Source organism: Anomaloglossus baeobatrachus, chromosome 6 (assembly GCF_048569485.1).
Source record: "Anomaloglossus baeobatrachus isolate aAnoBae1 chromosome 6, aAnoBae1.hap1, whole genome shotgun sequence".
Lineage (NCBI taxonomy): Eukaryota > Metazoa > Chordata > Amphibia > Anura > Aromobatidae > Anomaloglossus > Anomaloglossus baeobatrachus.
Genome location: NC_134358.1, coordinates 570,992,102 through 571,004,338, shown reverse-complemented (window position 1 = coordinate 571,004,338; position 12,237 = coordinate 570,992,102). Strand labels below are relative to the sequence as shown.

The 12,237-nt window shown below is 53.6% G+C and overlaps 1 protein-coding gene across 4 annotated transcripts in view; it reads right to left on the bottom strand.

Annotated features, from left to right (window-relative positions):
* The window catches only part of ALS2CL (ALS2 C-terminal like), a 197,958-nt gene that overhangs the window by 16,913 nt on the left and 168,808 nt on the right, over nucleotides 1-12,237 (bottom strand). For all 4 annotated transcript variants that reach the window (XM_075315852.1, XM_075315853.1, XM_075315854.1 and 1 more), the window contains 2 exons: nucleotides 10,138-10,199; nucleotides 8,031-8,180 (listed from right to left, as the gene is read on the bottom strand). In XM_075315852.1, the coding sequence (XP_075171967.1) occupies nucleotides 8,031-8,180; nucleotides 10,138-10,199 (212 nt within the window). The remainder of the gene's footprint in view (nucleotides 1-8,030; nucleotides 8,181-10,137; nucleotides 10,200-12,237) is intronic.

Genomic DNA, 12,237 nt, shown 5'->3' with positions numbered 1-12,237 from the left:
GCTCCGGCCCTCATCAGCCACACGTGACCTTCAAGACACCAAACTTCCAAAGGTCCGTGTTGAGGACTTCCCAGTGCTGGAGAAGGATGGAGACTTGGACTCTTTCTTGACTGCTTTTGAGCGGACTTGCTTGCAGCACCATCTGAACAAGGACCAGTGGGCCAAATACCTGACCCCCCGTTTAAGGGGTAAGGCCCTGGATGTCCTTGGGGACTTGCCTGCTGAGGCAGATCAGGGCTACGACACCATCAAGCGGGCCCTGATCCAACAGTACAACCTCACTCCAGAGTCCTACCGCAAGAAGTTCCGGAGCCTACAGAAGGGACCAAAGGACTCCTGGGCTGACCACCGGCGGGCACTTGCCCGAGCTGCCGACCACTGGACCCAAGGCCTGCAGCTTTCCACCGGACCGGAGATCCTGGACTTGTTCATCACGGAGCAACTCTTGTGGAACTGCCCTGAGGATCTCCGCCAGTTCCTCCGAGACCAGAAGCCAAAGGGATCCACGGCTACAGCTGCCCTTGCCGATGACTACACCAACAACCGGGCCCCTGAGGCCAGGAGAGCGGCCACCAGCAGCACCTGGAGAGGGGGTAAGATGAACTCTGCGACTGCCCCACCTGCCCCTAGACTGCAGGGGGTGTCCCCCTCAACTCCCCTCTCCAGGCCCGTGGCAGAGCCAAGACGGTGCCACCAGTGCAACCTACCTGGACACTTCAAGGCCATGTGCCCTCAGCGTCCCAAGGCCCCGGCTCCGTCCCCGTCCCAAGGGCCGCCCAAGGTGTATTGTGTGGGTGGGGGTGGTGGTAGGTCCCTGGACAGCTTCCAACCTGTCACCGTCGGCCAGTCTGTGACCATAGGACTGCGAGACAGCGCCTCGGAGGTGACTCTGGTGCGGCCTGAGATGGTGTCCCCCCAAGACTTGATCCCTGGAAAAACCCTCGCTGTCTCCGGGATTGGAGGCATTGACCCGGCGCTGCCTGTTGCTAACATTTATGTGGACTGGGGCGCAGGGCGAGGGGTGAGGGAGGTGGGGGTAACTGATCGGATCCCTGCAAACGTGCTACTTGGGACAGATTTGGGGCAAATAACCTCCCAGTTTGGCCCCGCCCCAAAGGCTGAACCTTCAGCCAGTGCTGACGTGCCTCCGGACAATGTTAATGTGTTATCTATGAATGATGTAAGGGAGGAGGGAGTGAACTCTGATATTTCTGCTTGCACAGACACCATAGACACACACGCAGCTGCAGCTGTGACAGGGGAGGGGGTCAGAGAAAGGTGTGACAATGCCTCTACAAGTAACCAGCCAGTGAGCTGGGATCTGTTGCCCTCTGCAGGGATAAGCAGAGAGCAGGGTGCTGCAGGGGGAGGACCAGTGTGTGGGGTGGGGGCTACCACAGCAAATGTGGGGTCCCCAGAGATTTCACAGCGGGGTTCTGTTGCTGCAGGAGGGGAACAGGCAGGTGAGATTGGGGCCGGTCCAGGAGCGGAAGTGCTCCCAGGTAAGATCTCGGTGCATGGTTCCCCCACAACCGGGGTGTCAGGAAGCCAGGTAGGTCTGCCTGAACCGGCGACTTGGTCAGGAACGGAGGAGGAGCAGGCACGACCCACGGTCGCAGCGGCTGTGGCCGCTGTCACCCGCAGTGGGAGTGCTGGGAGCCAAGGGGCCTCCCGGAGGTCCGATAGCTCTTCCCCTTCTGACCAAGTGGCAGCCGAGTCAGGTGGAGGCCAGGACACAGGTCCCGGGGTACTGACTGAAGATGTGACAGTCTCGTCGATTCTGGCCACATCTAGTCAGGGGTTTCAGGCAGCGTTAGAAGCTGACGACAGCCTGAAAGCTCTTAAGGAGCAGGCGGCACAGCCTCCCTCGGACTCGGACCCGGAGCGAGTGGTCTGGGACCAAGGACGGCTGTACCGGGCCACGGTCCAGCAGGGTTCACCGGAGGCGTGGCCCAGGGACCGACAGTTGGTGGTACCCTATCCGTTCCGGACGGAGTTGTTGCGGATCGCACATGAGATTCCGATGGCCGGACACCTAGGGATCGCTAAGACCAAGGCCAGGTTAAACCAGCATTTCTACTGGCCAAAAATGGGGGCCGATGTGGCTGCCTACTGCCGTTCGTGTGAAACCTGTCAGAGAGTGGGGAAGGCGGGGCCACGCCCCAAAGCCCCACTGGTATCTCTGCCAATCATCGATGAGCCTTTCAGGAGGGTGGCTGTGGATCTGGTCGGCCCGCTGGCCATCCCCAGCAGCTCCGGGAAACGCTTCATACTGACGGTAGTGGACTATGCCACCCGGTACCCAGAAGCCGTGGCCTTGTCGTCCATTCGGGCTGACAAGGTGGCCACCGCATTGCTGGAGATTTTCTCCCGAGTGGGTTTTCCCCAGGAAATGCTCACTGACCGGGGGACCCAATTCATGTCCCAGCTGATGGAGACCCTCTGTAAGCAAGTCCAGGTGCGATATCTGGTGGCCAGCCCGTACCATCCACAGACTAATGGCCTGTGCGAGCGGTTCAATGGCACCTTAAAGCAGATGCTTAAGATGTTGGTCGACTCCCATGGGCGTGACTGGGAGCGGTATCTCCCACACCTGTTATTTGCTTACCGGGAGGTTCCACAGGCCTCAACAGGATTCTCACCGTTTGAGCTCCTGTACGGGCGACGTGTGCGGGGCCCCCTGGCTCTGGTGAAAGAGGCTTGGGAAGGGGATTTGGCCACCCCTGGAGTGTCGGTTATCGAGTATGTCATGCGCTTCCGGGACAAAATGCAGGCCTTGACGCAACTGGTACACGACAATATGGCTCAAGCCCAGGCCGATCAGAAGCGTTGGTACGACCAGAACGCTTGGGAGAGGACCTACCAAGTGGGTCAAGAGGTGTGGGTACTGGTCCCCGTACCACAGGACAAGCTTCAGGCAGCCTGGGAAGGCCCATACCTCGTGTACCAGCAGCTCAACCCTGTGACGTACCTGGTCACCCTGGACCCTGCCCGTGGAAGGCGGAAGCCCTTCCATGTGAACATGATGAAGGCACATCATGAGCGGGAGGCATGTGCGCTCCCCGTGTGCAACCTGCCCGAGGAGGGAGAAGCGGAAACCCTCTTGGATATGCTAGCCCAGGTTAGGGCAGGCGGATCCCTTGAGGATGTGGAGGTTGGCCACCAGCTCTTGGAGGACCAACGGTCCCAGCTGTGGGCCACCCTACACCCCTTCCGGGGGTTGTTTACCAACCAGCCCGGAAGGACTGACTTGGCTGTCCATCACGTGGACACTGGGGATCATCCCCCGATCCGGCGTTCAGCATATCGGGTCTCCCTGGAGGTGCAGCAACACATGCGCCAGGAGATTGACGAGATGCTGAACCTGGGGGTGATCCAGGCATCCAACAGCGCTTGGGCCTCGCCTGTAGTCCTCGTCCCTAAGAAGGACCGAACCACTCGGTTCTGCGTGGACTACAGGGGGCTCAATGCGGTCACGGTCGCCGATGCGTACCCAATGCCACGCATCGATGACCTGCTCGATCAGTTGGCCGGGGCTCAGTACCTGACCATCATGGATCTGAGCCGGGGATATTGGCAGATCCCCCTGACTCGCAAGGCCAGGGAACGCTCTGCCTTTATTACCCCATTTGGACTGTACGAGTCCACGGTGATGCCATTCGGGATGAGGAATGCCCCTGCCACTTTCCAGCGGATGGTCAACACCCTGCTCAAGGGACTTGAAGGGTACGCGGCCGCGTACCTAGATGACGTTGCCGTCTTCAGTCCCACCTGGGAGGACCACCTAGAGCATCTAGCACAGGTGCTCAGGCGGATCCACCGGGCAGGTTTGACCATCAAGCCGGGAAAGTGTCAGCTGGCCATGAGCGAGGTCCAGTACCTCGGTCACCGGGTAGGTGGGAGAACACTGAAGCCCGAGCCTGAGAAAGTGGAAGCCATCGCATCCTGGCCCACCCCCAGGACCAAGAAGCAGGTGATGTCCTTCTTGGGGACCGCTGGGTACTATAGGAGGTTTGTTCCATGCTATAGTAGCCTGGCAAAGCCCTTGACGGACCTCACCAAGAAGAAGCTGCCCTCTGCAGTCGATTGGACAATGGACTGCGAGACAGCCTTCCGGGCCCTAAAGGACGCCCTGTCCAGCCCGCCCGTGCTACAGGCAGCCGACTTCACGCGGCCGTTTGTAGTACAGACCGACGCCAGTGACTTCGGCCTCGGTGCGGTGCTCAGCCAGGTGGACTCTGCGAGCCAAGAGCACCCAGTCTTGTACCTGAGCAGGAAGCTGTTACCAAGGGAAGTGGCCTATTCTACAATGGAGAAGGAGTGCCTGGCCATAGTGTGGGCCCTGCAGCGTCTGCAACCCTATCTATACGGGCGCCACTTCATCGTGGAGACGGACCACAATCCCCTCAGCTGGTTGCACACCGTCTCTGGGACGAATGGGCGATTGTTGCGATGGAGCCTTGCGCTCCAGCAATACAACTTCACCATTCGCCACAAAAGGGGCCGTGACCACGGTAACGCAGACGGGCTGTCCCGACAAGGAGAGGTCGCGGACGGGCGCACGGGGGAACACCGGAGTGTGCTGCCCCCTAGCGCCCTCAAAAGGGGGGAGGTGTGAGGTAAATCCGGAGAGATGACGATAAATCATGATATTCAAGTATGTCAGGAAGCCCTCTCCTGGTGTCAACCCCCCTTTCCCCCACACAACTGGTTTAGCAACAAACTCCATGGCCATGTCCTGTGATATGGAAATTAGGTGGCTTTGGGACAATGGACACAGGATGGCTCCCTGCCGTCACCCTGTAGTAGGAGCTGCTATCTAATTAGCAAGGCTCTGGAAATAGCCAGACAGAACGACTCCAGTAAAAAATGGTTCATATCTCGCAAGCCATATTTCCGATAAATATGGCAACCATAAAAATGGTGTCTCCGCATGTGGACGATGCCGGCACCCCCTTTTTATGGGAACAGGACATTGGGAAATGCCCCAGGCGTGATATCAGCCAATGGGGAACTGGCAGACAGGTCATGAGTCCCCTCGTTCTGTAGCTAAATTCATAACTGTCACAATGAGAGCATTGGCGTCTGCCTACGACGCTCCCAGGCAAAGTTATAGCCAAAATCCCCTTTGCTGGATAATTCTGATCCATGCAGGGGGAGTGGCAGTGCTTCCCTGTGAGGTCACTAAGGTAGGAGGGGACCTGGATCTGCCCAGGTTGATAACCCTACTTCGGCCATTTTCCAGCGTTCTTCTGCTCGGGGGCCTGGTTGGGACAGACCTGTGAGGAAGAATCCTAGAAACCTGGTCTACAGCGCCCCCCTGTGGCCAGACACACAAGGTAACTGATGTAATTGTATACCTGTTTGTAACCCATGCTTTGCTTGTAACTGTACTCTGACATAACTGTATATTCTGTAGATTCCCTATTGTATATATTGTAGTTTCTAGTGTGCTTTAGGCGATTAAATTATATAATTAATCCTGGGCTGTTCTGTTATCTCGATCTTGAATCCCACGTCTGTGTGTTCGGCTAATAGTTACCGTGAAGCGGTTGGTGGCAGCGAGTTGTGCCAAGGATTATTGTGGGGAGGCCAGTGAGATTCGGGAAGATATTATATATTCCGCCCGCGGAGGTCGGGGGAATATATACCCTACTCTCACCGGGGACCCTTCAATAATCGGCATAAGTAGTATAGCGGCCTCCTTGCTTATTGTCGGGCAATTCCATAATTGGCCTGACTATAAGAGGGGCGCTAGAGAGCGAGTCACGTGCTCTGTCTGTCGGTCGGGAGGTATAAAGGAGGGGTGACCCCCACTTGTTACCCCCCGAGTGTGACGTACTGGTAGCCAGCGCGGGGGATTTCTGAGTGACCCCCCCCGGTGGTTTGTGACAAGGATCTTATCATGTATCTCTGTATACAGAGAGCTCCCCCTAGTGGTGGCTGCAGACAGGATCTTATCATGTATCTATGTATACAGGGAGCTCCCCCTAGTGGTGGCTGCAGACAGGATCTTATCATGTATTTCTGTATACAGGGAGCTCCCCCTAGTGGTGGCTGCAGACATAATCTTATCATGTATCTCTATATACAAGGAGCTCCCCCTAGCGGTGGCTGCAGACAGGATCTTATCATGTATCTCTGTATACAGAGAGCTCCCCCTAGTGGTGGCTGCAGACAGGATCTTATTATGTATCTCTGTATACAGGGAGCTCCCCCTAGTGGAGGCTGCAGACAGCATCTTATCATGTATCTCTGTATACAGGGAGCTCCCCCTAGTGGTGACTGCAGACAGAATCTTATCATGTATCTCTGTATACAGGGAGCTCCCTCTAGTGGTGGCTGCAGACATAATCTTATCATGTATCTCTGTATACAAGGAGCTCCCCCTAGTGGTGGCTGCAGACAGAATCTTATCATGTATCTCTGTATACAGGGAGCTCCCCCTAGTGGTGGCTGCAGACAGGATCTTATCATGTATCTCTGTATACAGGGAGCTCCCCCTAGTGGTGGCTGCAGACAGGATCTTATCATGTATCTCTGCATACAGGGAGCTCCCCCTAGTGGTGGCTGCAGACAGAATCTTATCATGTATCTCTGTATACAGGGAGCTCCCCGTAGTTGTGGCTGCAGACAGGATCTTATCATGTATCTCTGTATACAGGGAGTTCCCCCTAGTAGTGGTTGCAGACAGGATCTTATCATGTATCTCTGTATACAGGGAGCTCCCCCTAGTGGTGGCTGCAGACAGGATCTTATCATGTATCTCTGTATACAGGGAGCTCCCCCTAGTGGTGGCTGCAGACAGGATCTTATCATGTATCTCTGTATACAGGGAGCTCCCCCTAGTGGTGGCTGCAGACAGGATCTTATCATGTATCTCTGTATACAGGGAGCTCCCCCTAGTGGTGACTGCAGACAGGATCTTATCATGTATCTCTGTATACAGAGAGCTCCCCCTAGTGGTGGCTGCAGACAGGATCTTATCATGTATCTCTGTATACAGGGAGCTCCCCCTAGTGGTGACTGCAGACAGGATCTTATCATGTATCTCTGTATACAGTGAGCTCCCTCTAGTGGTGTCTGCAGACAGGATGTTATGATGTACCTCTGTATACAGGGAGCTCCCCCTAGTGGTGGCTGCAGACAGGATCTTATCATGTATCTCTGTATACAGGGAGCTCCCTCTAGTGGTGGCTGCAGACAGGATCTTATCATGTATCTCTGTATACAGGGAGCTCCCCCTAGTGGAGGCTGCAGACAGGATGTTATGATGTACCTCTGTATACAGGGAGCTCCCCCTAGTGGTGGCTGCAGACAGGATCTTATCATGTATCTCTGTATACAGGGAGCTCCCTCTAGTGGTGGCTGCAGACAGGATCTTATCATGTATCTCTGTATACAGGGAGCTCCCCCTAGTGGAGGCTGCAGAAAGGATCTTATCATGTATCTCTGTATACAGGGAGCTCCCCCTAGTGGTGGCTGTAGACAGGATCTTGTCATGTATCTCTGTATACAGGGAGCTCCCCCTAGTGGTGGCTGCAGACAGGATCTTATCATGTATCTCTGTATACAGGGAGCTCCCCCTAGTGGTGGCTGCAGACAGGATCTTATCATGTATCTCTGTATACAGGGCGCTCCCCCTAGTGGTGGCTGCAGACAGGATCTTATCATGTATCTCTGTATACAGGGAGCTCCCCCTAGTGGTGACTGCAGGCAGAAAGAACTATATTATTTAAAGGCATCTTTCTGTTTTAAAAACGTATGGCATATTACCTTATATTTTCAAATCAGTTTTAGGTTGGAGAGTCATAAAACTCGCAGCCCCATTACAATTTGTAAAACTGGGGTTCAAGACATTCACGGTTAGTGACAACCTAGTTAATAGGATGACAATTATCTAACCTGGAGCTCTCCTGGGTCTCGGAGGATCTGAACTCATTAGGGTACAGTAACATGAAATCTGTTTAGAAACAATGTATCACAATGTCTTAGAATGTATCACAATGTATCACGTCTACGCTTCTCACCCTGCTCGAGACACCACGTATATCAGCAGGGGCAGCAGGTCGTCCATGGGCAGCTTGTAGTCTTTACTGACCACCCGGGACACGGTCTTCTCGATCTCCAGATACGTCTTCAGGATGATTTCCAGCTTCTCCTTCGGGTCGACCGTGGATCTGAGAAACAAATATAACGGGGAAAAGTTTTATCCAAAACTCTCTGATGTTACTGACTGCACCTAATGGGGGCACTACACAGGGATGTCCGGCAGTGTGACCAGTGTAACCAGACTATTGGACCCCTCCTGTGTTTAGCAGTGGAGGTCAGACTGTCACTGGTGGACGTGCGCACAGGCACCGCCGCTTGGTGTGAATAGTGATTTTTGCCAGGGACACATTGTAGGTGGAGATCCCCTTTAGCTTTAGGTTATGTTATGTTTTTATACCAATGTACATGTCAGTGCATTGGTGGACATTGAGAACATTGTGGCCCGCAGTATTAACCACTGGCCACAAGAGGTCACTGTCTCCCTTTTATCATTATGAAGCCTCTGGTTTGAAACTTATGGACATGAGAAACAAAATCGGGTCCTTTGTAGACAGAATCTGGAGCTGGGGTGAATGGACTCTGTTCTGCTGATTTAGACTGCACTTTGATAACATCAGGCGGACCTTGTGCAGGGAGATGGCGGCACCAAGAAAGAAGCGCCTGACAGGAAGGTGCAAGGGAGAGGACTTCATACACCGCCATCCATGAGGCCGATTGATAAGAAAACCACTCCACTTAGGCTACTTTCACACATCCGGTTTGAGCAGTGCGGCTCAATCCGGCTGTGAAAACTATGCAACGGATGCGGCGAAAACACCGCATCCGTTGCATAAGTTTTTACATGCGGCCCGTCCGTTTTTTTCCGGTTGCGGCATGCTACTGAGCATGCGCAGTGGAAAAAAACGCATGCGGCGACCGGATGCGTTTTTTTCCGCATCGCGCCGCATCCGGCCTCTATAGGTATGCATTGAAAAATGCGCCGCAGCGGCCGGATGCGGCTCGATGCGGTGTTTTTTGCCGGAACAAAAAACGTTGCAGGGAACGTTCGATCCGGCCACGGCATCGGCTAAATCTGCCGCATGCGGCAAAAACCGGACCGAACGCAAGCCCCTGCGGCACAATACGGCACTAATGTAAGTCTATGCAAAAAAAACGCAACCAGCGTTACAAAAGCCGGTTGCGGTTTTTCTGTAGAACGCCGTATTGTGCCGCAGAGCAAAAATCCGGATGTGTGAAAGTAGCCTTAGAGGACACCATCCCAATCCAGTTACTCGAGCAAGGGAGAAGCTCATCTCGACGACACTTGCAGCAAGGAGTGGAGAAAGCCCCAGAAGCCAGGATCGGTGACACATCTGCAGGGCCCTTCTGCAAGTCGGCAGTGGTACCATGCATCGGTGAGTAAATTGCTACTTTCCTCTCGACCACACAGCTGTTGGCTGGATTACAGCATTCCAGTGGTCACTCCCAGGTCAGTAAGTCCTGAGCTCAGCAGTGACCACTCCCAGGTCAGTAAGTCCTGAGCTCAGGCTCCACCACAGTGATCCCAGTTGGAGCATGCACGCACACATGGTTAGTTTGGCACCAAAGTTAATCAAGCAAATATTGGCAGTGGATTGTATCAGTGGCCAACAGAAAGTGTAAACTGTGCCATATCGAACATTTGTTATGTGAATTACCTACGAGGAGGGAGGAAAGGGAGGTTTACAGTTTGTTACGTTTGTGAACCGCTGCGCTGCACCACCAATATTCTTCACACCCATCTGATTACTCCTTTCTACGAGATAAACTTCTATCACATCAGGCGGGTGACAAATGGTAATGTAGTGACTACATCTGGGCTTGGTCCGCACTGACTGTGTGTGACTCTATTTGGAATCTTTCTTGTATTATTGTAACAAGTTCCTTCGGCAAGGCTCGGTGTTTGGTCACTTTCCTTGTTCATGGTTTCCCTGTATCCTGGGGACCCCCAACGGTACACAGTCTACAAGAAGATGGTCCCAGATCATCCACACAGTATCCACCCCGACCCTGAGCCAAACTATGGCTCAGATTAACCCCGAGGTTGCTGTGGCCAGCAGGACTTACATGATCTTCTGCAGACACTCGGTCGCAGACTGGAAACACTTGTGTCTCACGATGGAATATCTCTGAAAATAGAAAAGAAAAAAAAAATCACTAAATCGTCTCCACAAAAAAGAAAGGGTCAATGCAAGCCTTCACATCATGGACATCAGTCACCTCCAGAGCTGCAGTCACTATTCTGCTCTTACATCATGTCTTATCCTCCAGTCACCTCCAGAGCTGCAGTCACTATTCTGCTGTTACATCGTGTCTTATCCTCCAGTCACCTCCAGAGCTGCAGTCACTATTCTGCTGTTACATCATGTCTTATGCTCCAGTCACCTCCAGAGCTGCAGTCACTATTCTGCTGTTACATCATGTCTTATGCTCCAGTCACCTCCAGAGCTGCAGTCACTATTCTGCTGTTACATCATGTCTTATGCTCCAGTCACCTCCAGAGCTGCAGTCACTATTATGCTCTTACATCATGTCTTATTCTTCAGTCAACTCCAGAGCTGCATTCACTATTCTGCTGTTTGTTACATCATGTCTTATCCTCAAGTCACCTCTAGAGCTGCAGTTAATATTCTGCTCTTGCATCATGTCTTATCTTCTAGTCACCTCCCGAGGTGCAGTCATATTGTGTCTTATCCTCCAGTCACCTACAGAGCTGCAGTCACTATTCTGCTCTTACATCATGTTTTACCCTCCAGTCACCTCTAGAGCTGCAGTCATTATTCTGCTGTTACATCATGTCTAATCCTCCAGTCACCTCCAGAGCTGTGATCACTATTCTGCTGTTACATCATGTCTTATCCTCCAGTCACCTCCAGAGCTGCAGTCACTATTCTGCTCTTACATCATGTCTTATCCTCCAGTCACCTCCAGAGCTGCAGCTACCATCTTGATAGCTACATGAATTTAACAAGAGAAGGTCATGGAGCTTGTCAGAACGGATAATAACTGGAGTATGACATAGAGCACATCTCTGGGTGGTGTGAACGGGGATCTATAGAGAAGGGAGCAGAAGATGCACTTAAGTGACGTCTCACAGTGTCTGCGGGAGAAGATCACCATACGGAGGTCAGAGGAGGCAGCAGGAAGTAACAGTGAAGCGTGAGTTTCCTCAAAAGAAGAATTTGGAAGAGGCCGGGTCAGGTGACAATTGTGGTGCAGTTTCTAAATATAAAAAGCTTGGCTGAGCCGAAGATGCCAGAGCTGCCACCACAGCCTGTACCAAGCAGATCGTATGGTTGCGAAGTGGGCTCACAGCCACCATCGCCACAGAACGATTCTAGACTAGTCAGCTCCTGAAGACCCGAGCCGAGAGGAAGATCGGTGACCCGAGCCGAGAGGAAGATCGGTGACCCGAGCCGAGAGGAAGATCGGTGACCAGAGCCGAGAGGAAGATCGGTGACCAGAGCCGAGAGGAAGATCCGTGAACCAAGCCGAGAGGAAGATTGGTGACCAGAGCCGAGAGGAAGATCGGTGACCAGAGCCGAGAGGAAGATCGGTGAACCAAGTCGAGAGGAAGATCTGTGACCAGAGCCGAGAGGAAGATCCATGACCCAAGCCGAGAGGAAGATCAGTGACCTGAGCCGAGAGGAAGATCCGTGATCTGAGCCGAGAGGAAGATCCGTGACCTGAGCCGAGAGGAAGATCCGTGACCTGAGCCGAGAGGAAGATCCGTGACCTGAGCCGAGAGGAAGATCCGTGACCTGAGCCGAGAGGAAGATCCGTGACCTGAGCCGAGAGGAAGATCCGTGACCCGAGCCGAGAGGAAGATCCGTGATCCGAGCCGAGAGGAAGATCCATGACCCAAGCCGAGAGGAAGATCCATGACCTGAGCCTAGAGGAAGACCCGTGACCCGAGCCGAGAGGAAGATCGGTGACCCGAGCCGAGAGGAAGATCGGTGACCAGAGCCGAGAGGAAGATCGGTGACCAGAGCCGAGAGGAAGATCCGTGACCAGAGCCGAGAGGAAGATCGGTGACCAGAGCCGAGAGGAAGATCCGTGAACCAAGCCGAGAGGAAGATCGGTGACCAGAGCCGAGAGGAAGATCGGTGAACCAAGTCGAGAGGAAGATCTGTGACCAGAGCCGAGAGGAAGATCCATGACCCAAGC